Genomic DNA, 18,233 nt, shown 5'->3' with positions numbered 1-18,233 from the left:
GTAACCGGGCCCCCTGCACCCGTGGCCCTGTAACCGGGCCCCCTGCACCCGTGGCCCTGTAACCGGGCCCCCTGCACCCGTGGCCCTGTAACCGGGCCCCCTGCACCCGTGGCCCTGTAACCGGGCCCCCTGCACCCGTGGCCCTGTAACCGGGCCCCCTGCACCCGTGGCCCTGTAACCGGGCCCCCTGCACCCGTGGCCCTGTAACCGGGCCCCCTGCACCCGTGGCCCCGTAACCGGGCCCCCTGCACCCGTGGCCCCGTAACCGGGCCCCCTGCACCCCGGTAGGTAGACCTCTCCGTTATCCGGAATTTTTAATCAACCAGCACCATCCCGGTCCCATGGGTGCCGGATATGAAAGAGTTTCCTGTATGTTAATGACTTGGATGTGGGTGTACAAGGCACAATTTCAAAATTTACAGATGACACAAAACTTGAAAGTATAGTGAACAGTGAGGAAGATAGTGATAGACTTCAAGAGGACACCGACAGGCTGGTGGAATGGGCGGGCAGGTGGCAGATGAAATTTAATGCAGAAAAATGCGAAGTGATACATTTTGGTATAAACTAAAGGGGGTGCATTAACAGAGACCTGGGGGTATATGTGCACAAATCGTTGAAGGTGGCAGGGCAGGTTGAGAAAGCGGTTTAAAAAAGCTTACGGGATCCTGTGCTTGATGAATAGAGGCATAGAATACAAAAGTGTGGAAATTATGATGAACCTGTATGGAACACTGGTTCGGCCTCAATTGGAGTATTGTGTCCAATTCTGGGCACTGCACTTTAGGAAGGATGTGAAGGCCTTAGCGAGGGTGCAGAGAAGATTTACGAGAATGATTCCAGGGGTGAGTAACTTCAGTTAAGTGGAGAGGCTGGGGTTGTTCTCCTTAGAGAAAAGAAAGACTTGCATTTCTATAGCACCTTTTACGACCACTGGACATCTCGAAGCGCTTTACAGCCAATGAAGTGTTTTGTTTTAAGTGGAGTCACTGTTGTAATGTAGGAAACGCGGCAGCTAATTTGCACACAGCAAGATCCCATAAACAGCAATGTGATAATGATCAGATAATCTGATTATGTTGGTTGTGGGATAAATATTGGCCCAGACACTGGATAACTCCCCTATCTTTCTTTGAAATGATGCCAGGGGATCTTTTACGTCTACCTGAGAGAGCAGATGGAGCAGAGAAGATTGAGAGCAGATTTGCTAGAGGCGCTCAAAATCATGAGGGGTCTAGACAGAGTAGATAGAGAGAAACTGTTCCCATTGGCAGAGGGGTCGAGAACCAGAGGACACAGATTTAAGGTGATTGGCAAAAGAACCAAAGGCGACATAAGAAAAAACTTTTTTACGCAGCGAGTGGTTAAGATCTGGAATGCAATGCGTGAAAGGGCGGTGAAGGCAGACTCGATCGTGGCTTTCAAAAGGGAGTTGGATAAGTACCTGAAAAAGAGTAATTTGCAGGGCTCTGGGGAAAGGGCGAGGGAGCGGGACTAGCTGAAGGGCTCTTGCAGGGAGCCGGCACAGGCTCGAATGGCCGCCTTCCGTACTGTAGCCATTTTATGATTATGGTAATGGGCAGCCAATGTTGCTCACGAATGCATTTTGGAGGGCTATACTAGTCACTGGGGACTGGAATTCTTTCTGCTTGATTGCAGGTCACACCGCAAGCCTTTACACTAATGGATAGGGTGATGCTAGCTGGACAAACCGCAGGGAGCTTAATGGTACTTTGGTGGTAGGTTGCACGCACTTGGGAGTCCTTAAGCCTTGGCTGTTGCCAACTTGTATCTACGCTCTCTGGACTTGGTAAATGAGAGGGGCCTGCATGGAAAGAAGGTGCACTCCGTAACAGTGAAACCAAAACTTTACCTCTAGCCATTTATCATTAGCTTGGTTTAGCGACTCTTAGCCACGGTGATAGGTTTCCGTGTATGTCAGACACTCTGACGAAAAAAATCTTCTGCCGTCATCCCCAAGCTACCAAGGTGGTGAATCAGTGGGGGTTACTATTGATTGCTATCTAGTGACCCTGACGGAAGTGGGGTGGGCAGGTTTTTGTTTGTCCCCCTCCCCAGCTGCACATTCAAATAGCCTTGCTGATGGTCCCTACCTAGGCTTGTACATGAAGGATGAATTCAAAGGGTAGGTAGCCCAGGGTTACTGGTACGTCAGTTGGAAAACACCAATTACAAAGGGCCTTTACCAGTCCTGGGTAGTTCTAAAAGGCCGAGGCTGAAGCTTTCAAATGTTTAAAGCGTGAAGCAGTAGTGGGGTGGACAAGGAGCTGGGAGCAGCGGCACAAGAAAAGGGTGGTGGAGGCAGAGTGAGTGATGATGGAGGTCAGTAGGATGTTGGGCCTGACTCGGAATTGTGCAAAAAAACGAAATGAGGTACAGGCAGCCAGCCAATTTTTGCAGCGACGGTTTGAATTTTTATTGAGCACCTACATATTTTATATTTGGGTGAACTCGCATTATGCAGCCCACTTGCTCTGTGGCACTTGTATTACTCTCAAAGGTTGTGCACCACTTTTCTGTATCATGAGAGATACTTTGTCGTTGCAATAAAATGGATTTTTTTTTAAAGAAAGCACAAAACTTGAATAGATCGTTTGTAGTGCATCCTTCATTTCAGGTGCCCAACTAATATTGCAGTAGGACAGTGGGCTACCGCACTGAACATGTCACTGGTGTATTTGCTCCTCCTGGGTATTGGGAACTTGGCCAATAAGATTCAGTACCAGATGGGGCCCTGTTGTGTGCATTCCAACTTTATTGATGCCTGGCATTGGTCAGGAGGACTCATTTGTGAGACAACATGGCTTAAAGATGCATGAATTCAAAAGGTTATATGCAGTCTTAAATTTAAGCTGTAATCTTGAAAATGGCAGATTCTCCATCTGCTTGTATGGAGTTGAGTGAATGCTGCTGAATCCCTCTCTGCTTTAGTGAAGTAGTCCAGTTTCAGCTTCATTTTTAGACATTTTAGCTTCAGTCTTGGATTCAATACTGATTTTCCTGGGGGATTTTGCTATTGCTTTACTGTAGAATATTGATGACCATCCTGGAGTCACCTATTACTGAGAGAGACACTAACATTTTGTGAGAGTATTTAGTTTGGATGTTGGTAAATATGAGCGGCAGTACATGCCCCGAGTTGATAGTGTAGTCAGGGTTTAGATGATTGTCAAAGTAGGAGCTCCCAGGATGACTGAGTTGGGTAAAGGTGCTGCTTGCTGTGGAAGTGTCAGTTGGGGTCCTAAAATTAGTCCTAGTACCTCAGGAATAAGGAGGGGGAATAGCAGCAGGGTTCCCAAACTTGATTAGTAGCCAGTGAATCTTACTGAACAGTGCTTGTTCTTGGCTGTAATACCTTTAGTTGAATAGCCTGCTAACACTCATGATTGGCCATTTTAGGTAAGCTATCAGGGCTACTGGAAAGGAGAGAAACTTGAGGGGGAGAGTGTTCTGGGTGGGGGCGGTTCAGTAAATATTCTGAGATGCACAGGGTGTTGTGCAACTGTACAAGGAGATCTGGGGATGGCTAGATATGCTGGAATTATTAAATAATGTTCAGGGGTTGGAGAAGTTTTGGAGAAATAATTATGGTAGACTCACTGGGTAGATTGTACTTGGTCTATGCAAGCAATAGGCTTGATGGTTTGACTGGCCTTTTCTTCCTGTGTGCTTTCTAATTTTGAGGTTTGTTCCTAGACTGAAATGGTAGCACACTGCCCTCGGCACCTGTGATTTTAGACTTGCATATGAAGTACTGAACCTTAACGGTGTGCTTGTTTTGGGCAAAGGAAAGAGAGGAGAGGATCTTGCATTTTCATTGCAAATGTCAATTTTTCTGTGTTTTATTTTTGCTCCCTATACTAGCATCCTGGTTAATTGCCATTGCTAATTATAGAAGGCAACTAAATGATCTGGTGTGTTCCCAATGGTGACTTCTTGGATCCTAGTCCAGCCCAGGGCAGAATTCATAAAATGGCTGCAGAAGTTTTATGTTGAAAATAAGATGGCCTGGGCAAGGTGTAGCAAAGAATCAGCAGGGCAGGGTTCATAAAGCATTTGCGTTTTATAAATAGGGGTTTTTTTTTTTTTATTCGTTCCTGGGATGTGGACGTCGCTGGCAAGGCCAGCATTTATTGTCCATCCCTAATTGCCCTTGAGAAGGTGGTGGTGAGCTGCCGCTGCAGTCCGTGTGGTGAAGGTACTCCCACAGTGCTGTTAAGGAGGGATTTCCAGGATTTTGACCCAGTGACGATGAAGGGACGGCCGATATACTTCTAAGTCAGGGTGGTGTGTGACTTGGAGGGGAACTTGGAGGTGATGGTACACAACATAAGAAATAGGAGCAGGAATAGGCCACTTGGCCCCTCGAGCCTGCTCCACCATTCAATAAGATCATGGCTGATCTTGGGCTCAAAGCCACTTCCCTGCCCGCTCCCCGTAACCCTTCACTCCCTTATCTTGCAAAAATCTGTCTATCTCCACCTTAAATGTATTTAATGACCCAGCCTCGACAGCTCTCTGCGGCAGAGAATTCCACAGATTTACGACCCTCTGAGAAGAAATTCCTCCTCATCTCAATTTTAAAAGGGCGACCCTTTATTCTGAAACTATGCCCCCGTGTTCTAGATTTCCCCACGAGGGGAAACATCCTCTCTGCATCTACCTTGTCGAGCCCCCTCAGTATCTTATATGTTTCAATAAGATCACCTCTCATTCTTCTAAATTCCAATGAGTATAGGCCCAACCTGCTCAATCTTTCCTCATAAGTCAATCCCCTCATCACTGGAATTAACCTAGTGAATCGTCTCTGAACTGCCTCCGATGCAAGTATATCCTTCCTTAAATAAGGAGACCAAAACTGTACGCAGTACTCAAGGTGTGGTCTCACCAACACCCTGTACAGTTGTAGCAGGACTTCCCTGCTTTTATACTCCAACCCCCTTGCAATAAAGGCCAACATTCCATTTGCCTTTTTGATTACTTGCTGTACCTGCATGCTAACTTCTTGTGTTTCATGCACAAGGACCCCCAGGTCCCTCTGAACTGTAGCATTTTGTAATCTCTCTCCATTTAAATAATAATTTGCTTACAAATAAAGACTTTTCCTGCCAAAGTGGATAACCTCACACTTTCCCACATTATACTGCATCTGCCAAATGTTTGCCCACTCACTTAGCCTATCTATATCCCTTTGCAGATTCTTTGAGTCCTCTGCACAACTTGCTTTTCCACCCATCTTTGTATCATCTGCAAACTTGGCTACATTACACTCGATCCCTTCATCCAAGTCATTAATGTAGATTGTAAATAGTTGAGGCCCCAGCACCGATCCCTGTGGCACCCCACTAGTTACTGTTTGCCAACTGGAAAATGATCCATTTATTCCGACTCTCTGCTTTCTGTTAGTTAGCCAATTCTCTATCCATGCTAATATATTACCCCCAACTCCGTGAGCTCTTGTGTGGCATTTTATTGAATGCCTTCTGGAAATCCAAATACACCACACCCACTGGCTCACCTTTGTCCACCCTGCTCGTTACATCCTCAAAGAACTCCAGCAAATTTGTTAAACATGATTTCCCTTTCATAATGCAGTCAGAGTCAGCATGGTTTTATGATTTTCCAAATGCCCTGCTACTGCTTCCTTAATGAAGGACTCCAGCATTTTCCCAATGACAGATGTTAGGCTAACTGGTCTATAGTTTCCTGCTTTCTGTCTCCCTCCTTTCATAAATAGGGGTGTTACATTTGCAGTTTTCCAATCCGCTGGGACCTCTCCCGGGTCCAGGGAATTTTGGTATATTGCAACCAATGCATCCACTATCTCTGCAGCCACTTCTTTTAAGACCCTTGGATGCAGGCCATCTGGTCCAAGGGACTTGTCGTCTTTTAGTCCCATTATTTTACCAAGTACTATTTCCTTAGGGATAGTGATTGTCTTTAGTTCCCCCATCCCTGTGGCCCCTTGATTATCCATTATTGGGATGTTGTTAGTGTCTTCTACTGTGAAGACATACAAAATATTTGTTCAGAGTCTGCCATTTCCCCATTCCCCAGTCTCATCCTCTAAGGGACCAACGTTTACTTTAGCTACTCTCTTCCTTTTTATATACCTGTAGAAGCTCTTACTATCTGTTTTAATATTTCTTGCCAGTTTATTCTCATAATTCATCTCTTTTTTTAGTCATCCTTTGCTTTTTTTTATCCTTTGCTGTTTTTTTAAAAATTCCCAATCCTCTGGTCTCCTACCAATCTTGGCAACATTGTATGCCTTCGTTTTCAATTTGATACCATCCTTTACTTCCTTAGTTAGTCACGGATGGTGCTCCCTTCTCTTAAAATCTTTCTTTCTCACTGGAATATATTTTTGTTGAGAGTTATGAAATATCTCCTTAAATGTCTGCCACTGCATTTCAACTATCTTACCCTTTAATTTATTTTTCCAGTCCACTTTAGCCAGTTCTGCCCTCATGCCATTGTAATTGCCTTTGTTTAAGATCAGGACACTGGTTTGAGATACAACTTTCTCACCCTCCAACTGAATTTGAAATTCAACCATGCTATGATCACTCTTTCCTAGAGGATCCTTTACTATGAGATCATTTATTAATTCTGTCTCATTACACAGTACCAGATCCAAGATAGCCTGCTCCCTGGTTGGTTCCATTACATACTGTTCTAGGAAACCATCCCAGATGCACTCTATGAACTCCTGAAGGCTTTATTTGTCCAATCAGCATGGAGATTAAAATCACCCGCTGTACCTTTTTTACAGGCCTCCATTATTTGTTGGTTTATACTCTTGTCCAACAGTATTGCTACTGTTTGGGGGCCTGTAGACTACGCCCACCAGAGACTTTTTCCCCTTTTTTTTTTATCTCCACCCAAACCGTTTCTACATCTTGATCTTCTGAGCCAATATCACTTCTCACCACTGCACTGATCCCATCCTTTACCAACAAAGCCACCCCTCCTCCCTTTCGTTTCTGTCTATCCTTCCGAATGTCAAATACCCTGGAATATTCAGTTCCCAGCCCAGGTCACCTTGCAACCACGTCTCTGTAATGGTGATCAGATCATACCCATTTGTGTCTATTGGTGTTCCCTTGCGCCTGCTGCCCTTGTCCTTCTAGGTGGTAGAGGTTGTGGGATTGGGAGGCGCTGTCGAAGAAGCCTTGGCGAGTTGTTGCAATGCATCTTGTAGATGGTACACATTGCAGCGACGGGGCGCCGGTGGTAGATGGAGTGGATGGGGTGCCAATCAAGTGGGCTGCTTGGTCCTGGCTGGTGTCGAGCTTCTTGAGTGTTATTGGCGTCCAGGCAAGTGGAGAGTATTCCATCACACTCCTGACTAGTGCCTTGTAGATGGTGGAAAGGTTTTGGGGAGTCAGGAGGTGAGACACTTGCTGCAGAATACCCAGCCTCTGGCCTGCTCTTGTGTCCACAGTGTTTATGTGGCTGATCCAGTTAAGTTTCTGGTCAATGGTGACCCTCCAGGATGTTGATGGTGGGGGATTTGGCGATGGTAATGCTGTTGAATGTCAAGGGGTGGTGGTTAGACTCTTGTTGGGGATAGTCATTGCCTGGCAGTTGTGTGGCACGAATGTTACTTGCCACTTATCAGCCCAAGCCTGAATGTTGTCCAGTTCTTGCTGCATGCGGGCATGGATTGTTTCATTATCTGGAGAGTTGCGAATGGAACTGAACACTGCAGTCATCAACGAACATCCCCACTTCTGACCTTGTGTTGGAGGGAAGATCATTGATGAAGCAGCTGAAGATGGTTGGACCTAGGACACTGCCCTGAGGAACTCCTGCAGCGATGTCCTGGGGCTGTGATGATTGACCTCCAACAACAACAACCGTCTTCCTTTGTGCTAGGTATGACTCCAGCCAGTGGAGAGTTTCCCCCCCCTGATTCCCATTGACTTCAGTTTTACTGGGGCTCCTTGATGCCACACTCGGTCAAATGCAGCCTTGACGTCAAGGGCAGTCACTCTTGCCTCGCCTCTGGAATTCACCTCTTTTGTCCATGTTTGGACCAAGGCTGTAATGAGGTCTGGAGCTGAGTGGTTCTGGCAGAACCCAAACTGAGCATCCGTGAGCAGGTTATTGCTGAGTAAGTGCCGCTTGATAACACTGTCGGCAGTGGAACAGCTTGGCTAGAGGCGCGGCTAGTTCTGGAGTGCAAGTCTCTTAACATTTTTAAAAAGTCAGGATAAAAGTGATGTGATAGGCTGCTTAGAAAGCTTGTTGATGTCACACCAGCATTGCCATAGGAATCCCCACGACACAGCGCTGAAATCAACTGAACGTCGAAAAAGGCAAACTTCTCGCGCAGAGATCACAAGATCTCTGGGCAGCTTTCTTCAGAGCCAGCGGCGGGCACCTGTGCTTCGCCATTGACCGCAAATTACGGGCCAATATATTCTCTTCATCGCCACTCTAGTTCTTTTGTCAGTTATCTTAATTCTGTGTCCTCTGGTTACTGACCTCCCTGCCACTGGAGCAAAATCCCTCATAAATCTCCCATTAACCACCTCTGCTCGAAGGAGAACAATCCCAGCTTCTCTAGTGTCTCCACATAACTGAAGGCCCTCATCCCTGGTATAACATAGAAACATAGAAGATAGGAGCAGGAGTAGGCCATTCGGCCCCTCGAGCCTGCTCCGCCATTCAATGCGATCATTGCTGATCATCCAAATTCAGTACCCGGTCCCTGCTTTCTCCCCATACCCCTTGATCCCTTTAGCCTTAAGAAATATATCCAACTCCTTCTTGAATATATTTAATGAATGGGCCTCTACTGCCTTCTGTGGTAGAGAATTCCACAAGTTCACCACTCTCTGGGTGAAGAAATTCCTCCTCATTTCTGTCCTAAATGGCCTACCCCTTATCCTTAGACTGTGACCCCTGGTTCTGGACTCCCTGACCATCGGGAACACCCTTCCTGCATCTAGTCTGTCCAGTCCTGTCAGAATTTTATAAGTTTCAATGAGATCCCCTCTCATCTAAACTCCAGGGAGTACAAGCCCAATCGACCCAATCTCTCCTCATACGTCATTCCTGCCATCCCAAGTATCAGCCTTGTGAATCTTCGCTGAACTCCTTCCATGGCAAGAACATCCTTCCTCAGATAAGGCGACCAAAACTGCACACAATACTCAAGATGTGGTCTCACCAAGGCCCTGTACAACTGCAGCAAGACATCCTTGTTCCTGTACTCAAACCCTCTTGCTACGAAGGCCAACATGCCATTTGCCGCCTTAACCGCCTGCTGCACCTGCATGCTTACCTTCAGCGACTGGTGCACAAGAACACCCAGGTCTCGTTGCACTTCCCCTTCTCCCAATCTATTGCCATTCAGATAATTATGGGCAATCTCTGCAGCCTCTCCAAAGCTGTGATATGGTAAATGGTGATTCCACTGCTTGGTAAGACTGTAACAAGAAGGCACAAATTTACGAAGCATAAAAATAATTAAACTGTCGGTTGGCAAAAAAAAATATTTATTCACTCTCAGGTTGTGGGCGTCGCTGGCAAGACCAACATTTATTGCCTATCCCTGTTGAATCCGTGTGTTAATGGAGACACGGAATACAGGAGTTGATTTAACAAGTGTTTACTGAACAAAGTCTGGAGGTGAACTAACTATACAAGACGCTATACAGGCTTATATACCCGAGTGGTCACTACCGGTACTACAGTACACAGGGCTTCAAAAAAACATAGTTCCTCTTAAAGGTACATACACTACAATTCCTCCCCTTTTAGATAAATAGTACATAACATTTTAAGTAATCATTAATTAACATGTTTACAAGAACAATAATCTACACATTTGCTGAAGTTAATCAATTACAAATTCAGTCTCTCTGGAGGCTTCCTGACTCGGTCGGGATAACGCCTCGGTGGTGTAGTAGGTTTCGGTGGTGTAGTAGGTTCTTTTGGCAAGGTCGATTCGGCTTGAATGTCAGTGTCGGGTTCATCTGGTTCCAGTATCACCGGATCGGAGGTAGATACTATGGGTATCTCTGCTTCATCATTAGGCGTATAGAGTTGTGGTGTAGGTTGTCCCTTTTCGGATGACTCTATGATCTGGTCAGCATGGCGCCTTATTATGCTTTCTCCAATGTCCACGGTATACATCAGCGGTCCGAGTCGTGTGCAAATAGTTTCAGGCTGCCATTTCTCGGTACGGTAGTCCCGGGCCAAAACTTGTTGACCTATCTGGAAGGTTCTTGTTGGCCTTTCATTCATGCCTTGAAATTGCCGGTTCTCTACGTCCCTTCTGATGTTTGGCTTGATCAAATCCAGCCGGCATCTTAACCTTCTATTGAAAAACATCATGGCGGGGGTTTGGTTTGTAACCACATGTGTTGCATTCCTGTACGCAAACAAGAAGTTATCTACCTTATGTTGTAGATTTATGTCTTCATTACCCATGGCCTTTATGGCCTTCTTGAAGGTCTGGACAAACCTTTCAGCTAATCCATTGGTGGCGGGATGGTATGGGGCGGACGTGTAGTGCTTAACCCCATTGTTTTTTAAGAACTTCCTGAATTCTTTGGATACAAATTGCGGTCCATTATCAGAACAGATCTGTTCAGGCAGCCCATTCCTGGCAAATATGGTCCTTAATACTGTGATGGTTTTTTCCGTGGTGGTGGAGGACATCTTTATTACCTCCGGCCACTTGGAGTGTGCATCCACCGCGATTAAGAACATTGAGTCCATAAATGGACCAGCAAAGTCGATATGTACCCTTTGCCATGGAGATGAGGGCCACTCCCATGGATGTAGAGGGGCTTGTGGTGGGGCGTTTTGGACCTTCTGGCATCCTAGACAGCTCTTGGTCATTTCTTCGATGTCTCCATCGATACCTGACCACCACACAAACGCTCTGGCTAAGTTCTTCATTTTCACTCCGCCCAGATGCCCCTCGTGAAGCTCCTTTAGCACTTTATCCTGGAGTTTGGGTGGAATCACCACTCTGGATCCACACATCAAGGTTCCTCTGCACACTGACAGCTGTTCTCTTCTTTGCGAGAATGCTGGCAACAGTGGTTCGCCATGTGCTGGCCATCCCTTCACCGTTAAATCGTAGACTCGTGAGAGAGTCGGGTCATTTCTCGTTTCCTTTTCAATGGTAGAATTTGTCACTGGTAGACATTCCACTATGGTCGAGTGGAACATCTCCACTGGGTCCACTGTAGGTGCCTCTTCTACCGTTGGCAACGGTAGGCGCGATAAACCGTCAGCATTCCCATGCTGTTTTGTTCCTTTGTATTCTATGTCATATTGGTGTGCCCCTAGGAAAAGGGACCACCTCTGTAGCCTTTGCGCTGTTATAATGGGAATGCCCTTTTTAGGGTTGAATATGGAGACGAGGGGTTCATGGTCAGTCACAAGGTAAATTTTTGTCCGTGTAGGTAATGGTTGAATTTCTTCACCCCCTACACCAGGCTGAGTGCCTCCCTGTCGATCTGGGCATAGTTACGCTCAGCTGAGTTCAATGAGCGTGACGCAAAAGCTATCGGCCGCTCCGAGCCATCAGGGAATCTATGCGATAATACCGCTCCCACGCCGTAAGGGGATGCATCGCACGCCAGTCTGATTGGCAGTGATGGGTTGTAATGAGCCAACACTTCCTTGGACGTGATCAAGCCTTTGCATTTATGAAAGGCACGTTTACAGTCTTCGCTCCATTTCCAAATTACTCCCGTTTGTAGCAGTGCGTTAAGAGGGTGCAGAACCGTTGACAAGTTCGGTAAAAATTTATGATAGTAATTTATTAATCCCAGGAACGACCTTAATTGTGAGACATTTTCAGGCGCTGGGGCTTTTACGACCGCTTCAATTTTTTCAGGTGACTTATGCAACCCTTCTTCGTTAAAGACATGGCCACAATATGATATTTGTTTCTGGAAAGATTCACACTTGGGGCGATTTGCTCATAGGCCCCGTTCTCTCAGCCTCGTGAGCACCTGCTCCAAATTGGCACGGTGCTCGTTGTCATTTTCTCCTGTTACAAGGATGTCGTCTAGGTAGCATTGAGTCCCCGGAATCCCTTGCAGGACTTGCTCCATAGCTCTTTGCCAGATAGCTGGAGCTGATGCTACTCTGAAAACCAGTCGATTGTACTGGTACAGGCCTTTGTGTGTGTTTATCGTGAGATACTTTTTAGAGGCTTCGTCAACCTCCATCTGTAGATATGCCTGTGCCAAGTCAATTTTGGTGAAACGTTTCCCTGCGGATAGTAAGGCGAAAATATCTTCTATCCTCCGAAGAGGATACTGTACCGTGTGAAGAACCGGGTTTACAGTCACCTTGAAGTCCCCACAGATGCGAATTTTTCTCTGTTCTTCAGATTTATCATTATTCAACGTTTTCTTCATGACCGGGACGATGGGTGTTGCCCACTCGCTCCAATCTACCTTGGATAACACGCCTGCTTTTTCCAAATTCTCCAGCTCTGCCTCGACTGCTGGACGAATTGCGTATGGCACCGGCCTTGCCTTAAAAAACTTGGGAATTGCCGCATTTTCCACTTTTATTGAGGCGGTGGCGCCTTTCAGGGTTCCTAGTTCCTGTTGAAACACTTCTTTGGCGTTAGCCAAGATTTCTTTTAATCGTCCAGGTATGACGTCGTCATTTTTTTTCTTACTGGTCACCGTCAGTGCCTGAATGGAGTGCCAGTCTAAACGTATCTTTCTGATCCATTCACGTCCCAACAACGGTGGACCACCATCTTGCAGAACGTATAAATACAACTTCTGTATTTCCTTGCCGTTGTATACAACAGGCACCCTTATTTTCCCTCTTGGGTATACTTTCTGCCCCGTATATGTCTTCAAGATAATGGATGTGTCTTTCAAAGGTATATGCGGAAATAGCCGCTCGTAATCCCGTCGACTTATGACGGTCAGAGCTGATCCTGTATCTAGCTCCATTTTAACTGGGGACCCCGCTATCGTGAGGGTAACCCAAATGGTCTGGTAATCTTCTTTGGCAATTATATTATGTAATTTGAGACAGCTTAGTCTCTTGTTTCCGGAGTCGCTATCGCTCTTCTGGCCTTCGGAGCTACTGTCCGTCATCATTTGTACCTTTCTGTACTTTTCCTTATTGACCTTTTTACTGTCAGCGGATTTTTTTCCAGATCGGCATACACGTGCAATGTGTCCCATCTTTCCGCATTGCCTGCATGCTTTGTCCTTGAACCAGCAGTCCCTCTGGTCATGGGTGGATCTGCCGCAGCGATAACATCTCTCGAAACCCCATGTCATTTCATGGGTGCCGAAGTCCTGTGGCTTTTGCTGTATCTCTGCAGCTCCTCTTGCTGCTGCTTCGTATGATACAGCCACACTGAAAGCCTTGTCCAGTGTCAAATCTTTCTCAGAAAGTAGTCTTTTCTGTGTTCCTTCGCTTAGGAGACCGCAGACGAATTTGTCTCGTAGAGAATCTGCCAGTCCTGCCCCAAATTGGCAGTGCTTTGACAGCTTTCGTAATTCGGTGAGGTAATCAGCGTTACTTTCATTCTTGTGCTGATTCCTCCTGAAGAATTTGAATCGTTCTATTAGCAGCGGTGTTGGGTTTAAGTGCTCCTGTAGGGTATCAACAATCTCCTTAAAATTCTTGTCCATCGGTTTGGCTGGAGTGATCAAGTTTCGTAACAGCCCGTATGTCCTTGCGCCCATCAGATTTAGAAGTACCGATGCCTTTTTATCATCCGCTACTTCATTCGCCTTGCAATATACCTCCACTCTTTCCACATATGTGGTCCAATCCTCTACATCACTATCGAAAGCAGTAATATTGCCAGTCTTAGGCATCCTGAAAATCAAAAATGGCGCCTCCCGTGCTTTTCCTTCTTCCCTGCCGAGTCAAGATGGTGCCTCCCGCGCTTTTCCGCCGCTGCCACTGCTGCCAACGCTGTTCTCCGCGGTTCCCGTTGCGACCTGCAGCTTTTCGCGGTATTTCTATTTTAACATTTTTTTTTTATTTACACATATATTTTAAACAGTTTCTCCGTCACTTGGAGAATCGTTCCCGTCGGACCCTCTGGGACTTTCCCTCCCTCTGCTCGGTACGAACGCCGACCTGCTTTGCAGCGCCGGCCGTCTCCTGAGTGCTCCACCCTCTGTCTCTGTTTGCTTCTGCTTTCCGACTCGCTGTCTGGCCCCGCTGCAGAGCCACCCGATTTAGCTGGTGAAACCACAGGTTTTTTTTTTTCTTCGACCTTCGTCTGAGGAATCAATCTCCTTGAGGTGCTGCTGAATTGCAGGTAAGTTCGTTTCTAACTCGTTGCCACTGTTGAATCCGTGTGTTAATGGAGACACGGAATGCAGGAGTTGATTTAACAAGTGTTTACTGAACAAAGTCTGGAGGTGAACTAACTATACAAGACGCTATACAGGCTTATATACCCGAGTGGTCACTACCGGTACTACAGTACACAAGGGCTTCAAAGAAACATCATTCCTCTTAAAGGTACATACACTACAATCCCTAGTTGCCCTCGAGAAGGTGGTGGTGAGCCGCCGCCTTGAACCGCTGCAGTCCGTGCGGTGAAGGTACTCCCACAGTGCTGTTAGGAAGGGAGTTCCTGGATTTTGACCCAACGACGATGAAGGAACGGTGATATATTTCCACGTCGGGGTGGTGTGTAACTTGGTGGTGGTGTTCCCATGCGCCTGCTGCCCTTGTCCTTCTAGGTGGTAGAAGTCGCGGGTTTGGGAGGCGCTGTCGAAGAAGCCTTGGCGAGTTGCTGCAGTGCATCTTGTAGAGGGTACACCCAAAATGTCTTGACAAATATTAGTTTGAATACAAAATTATGAGGGGCATAGATAGGATGGATGCTGAGGAGCTTTTTCCCTTAGTAGAGGGGTCAATAACTAGGGGGCATAGATTCAAGGTAAAGGGCGGGAGGTTTAAAGGGGATTTGAGAAAGAACTTTTTCACCCAGAGGGTGGTTGGAGTCTGGAACTCACTGCCTGAAAGGGTTGTGGAGGCAGAAACCCTCACAACATTTAAGAAGCATTTGGATGTGCACTTGAAATGCCATAGCATACAAGGCTACGGGCCAAATGCTGGAATATGGGATTAGATTAGACAGGGCTTGATGGCCGGCGCGGACACGATGGGCCGAAGGGCCTCTATCCGTGCTGTATTACTCTATGACTCTATGACTCTATGAATGTGGATTGATGTGCTGCAAACTGTTGAAGCAAAGTACATAGTTTTTTAAAAGGGAATTGCAGAGTTGCTTGAATGAGAAATATTAACGGATCTGGAGAGCATGTAGGACAATGGGATTAGACTCGGTGGCTTGTGGTGACATCACCAAAACTAATCCACATCACAATGCAATTTGCATTATCTGCGGTATTACTGAACTGTATATTCACACGTATAGGAGAAGACTTATATTTTTCGTGTGGTGCTGGCCGTAACTTTGAGTAGTCAGGTCAACCTGTTTATGGTATATTAATTGTATCTCTCTGATCTTCAGATGCCATCCAGAGTTATACAGCCAGTGTGCATAGACCTTGTCTATATACTTGGAAGGATATACTTGCCTTCGAGGTGGTGCTACAACGGTTCACTAGATTGATCCCTGGGATGAGAGGGTTGTCCTATGAGGAGAGATTGAGTAGAATGGGCCGATACTCTCTGGAGTTTAGGAGAAACATAGAAACATAGAAACATAGAGATAGGAACAGGAGTAGGCCATTCGGCCCTTCGAGCCTGCTCCGCCATTCAATGAGATCATGGCTGATCTTCGTCTGAGATCATAGCTGATCTTACCAGTTCAGTACCCCGTCCCCGCCTTTTCTCCGTAACCCTTAATCCCCTTAGCCTTCAGAAATATATCCAATTCTCTCTTGAAAATATTTATTGAATTAGCCTTCACAGCCCTCTGTGGCAGGGAATTCCACAGGCTCACCACTCTTTGAGTGAAGAAATTCTTCCTCATCTCTGTTTTAAATGATTTGCCCGCTATTTTTAGACTGTGGCCCCTGGTTCTGTGCTCCCCGGCCATTGGAAACATTCTCTCTGAATTCAGCCTGTCCAGGCCTGCCATAATTTTATATGTTTCGATGAGATCCCCTCTCAATCTTCTAAACTCCAGTGAGTACAAGCCCAAACTATTTAATCTCTCTTCGTAGGTCATTCCCGCCATTCCAGGTATCAGCCTGGTGAATCGCCGTTGCACTCTTTCCATGGCAAGAACATCCTTCCGCAGATGGGGCGACCAAAACTGTACACAATACTCCAGATGCGGTCTCACCAGCACCTTGTACAGCTGTAGTAAGGTATCCCTATTCCTATACTCGAACCCCCTTGATATGAAGGCCAACATACCATTTGCCTTCTTGATCGCCTGTTGCACCTGCATGCTCTCCTTCAGTGACTGGTGCACAAGAACACCCAGGTCCCTCTGCACTTCCCCATCTCCCAATCTATTGCCATTTAGATAATAATCTACCCTCCTGTTTTTACCCCCAAAGTGGATAACCTCGCATTTATCCACATTATAGTGCATCTGCCACGTATCCGCCCATTCCCCCAACCTGTCCAAATCGCACTGTAGCCTCCTGACATCCTCATCAGAGCCCACCCCTCCTCCTAGTTTAGTGTCGTCAGCGAATTTGGAAATATTGCATCCAATTCCCTGATCCAGATCATTTATATATATTGTGAACAGCTGGGGTCCCAGGACAGATCCTTGCGGCACCCCGCTGGTCACTGCCTGCCACTCCGAAAACGAGAATGAGAGGAGATCTCGTTGAAACATATAAGATTCTGAGGGGGATTGACAGGGTAGATGCTGAGAGGTTGTTTCCCTGGCTGGAGAGTCTAGAACTAGGGGGCATAGTCTCAGGATAAGGGGTCGGCCATTTAAGACTGAGATGAGGAGGAATTTCTTCACTCGGGTTGTGAATCTTTGGACTTCTCTACCCCAAAGGGCTGTGAACACTTAAGTCGTTTAGTATATTCAAGGCTGAGATTAATTTTTTTTTGGACTTGAGGGGCCGTATGGCCTACTACTGCTCCTTAATTCATTCTTATGTTTTTACGTTGTCATATTTTTCCATTTTTTTTAATTGCAGGTGATGTTGGGAATTACTACTATGGACAGGGTCATCCAATGAAACCACACAGAATTCGAATGACCCACAACCTGCTGCTAAACTACGGCTTGTACAGAAAAATGGAAATCTATGTAAGCACCATTAAGTAGTGACTAAATTATTTTGTTTGTGCGCTTCATCTTTTTTTACTTGTCACATCCAATGCACAGATAAAACCGACACAAATAAATTAGGGTAAATGTGGTGGTCTTGAACTTGTGGATCAGAATGCAGTCTTCAACAAGTTCTGGGTTACAGTGGGAGTACAGCTGCATAGTGGTAACATGGAACTATGCCTATGCAAGGTAAGTAAAAATCTGACCATTGTAAGCGGCAAGTACCTGATAAACCTATAGAATGCTAAAGTCTTGTATTGAACCTTGGTTAGACCACACATGGACTACTGCGTACAGTTCTGGTCGCCATATTCTAAAAAGGGTATAGAGGCACTGGAGAGGGTGCAGAGAAGATTTACACGGATGATACCAGAAATGCGAGGGTATACATATCAGGAAAGGATGAACAGGCTGGGTCTCTTTTTTTTTCTTGAAAAAAGACTGAGGGGGGGCCTAATAGAGGTCTTTAAAATTATGAAAGATTTTGATAGAGTAGATTAAAAGTCTTGTGTCGAGCATGCATCTGTAGTTCACTCCCTTCAAAGGTGTTGTGTTTTTAAAAAAAATCATGATTGGCTCAAATCATCACTGTCTGTCAAACTAATCGTGCAGATTGACCGACTAATGCCCAATTGATTAAATGTGGACCAGGTAGGTGGCGATAGTACCTAGCAAAACCACATAATCAAATTTCTCAATTTTTTCCCAAAGCATTCAAGAGCCATCAAGAGGAGCAAATCCGACTAATTAAATTGCTCAAGTTTTGGCAGGTGTAGTGCTTTTTGAGCCACTTGACTATATATATATTTTTTTTTAATCACTTGCTACATGAATGCAAAGGAAAAATTAAACTTGGCCATAAACCTACCTGTTTTATCTTTGAAATGCTTTCCTCTGAAGAGGCCTACTCATTTCTGCGAGACCAGAGTTCTGCTAAGCATCCAGTGGCTTTTCCTGC

The 18,233-nt window shown here is 45.9% G+C and overlaps 1 protein-coding gene across 2 annotated transcripts in view; it reads left to right on the top strand.

Annotated features, from left to right (window-relative positions):
• Positions 1 to 18,233, top strand: part of hdac1 (histone deacetylase 1) — a 69,529-nt gene that overhangs the window by 4,384 nt on the left and 46,912 nt on the right. For both annotated transcript variants that reach the window (XM_085962949.1, XM_085962950.1), the window contains exon 2: positions 17,139 to 17,251. In XM_085962949.1, the coding sequence (XP_085819075.1) occupies positions 17,139 to 17,251 (113 nt within the window). The remainder of the gene's footprint in view (positions 1 to 17,138; positions 17,252 to 18,233) is intronic.

Source organism: Somniosus microcephalus, chromosome 20 (genome assembly GCF_052327205.1).
Source record: "Somniosus microcephalus isolate GS21.2 chromosome 20, FLI_Smic_1.0, whole genome shotgun sequence".
NCBI lineage: Eukaryota > Metazoa > Chordata > Chondrichthyes > Squaliformes > Somniosidae > Somniosus > Somniosus microcephalus.
Note: the sequence above shows the minus strand (reverse complement) of the source record. Positions and strands in the feature narration are given on the sequence as shown.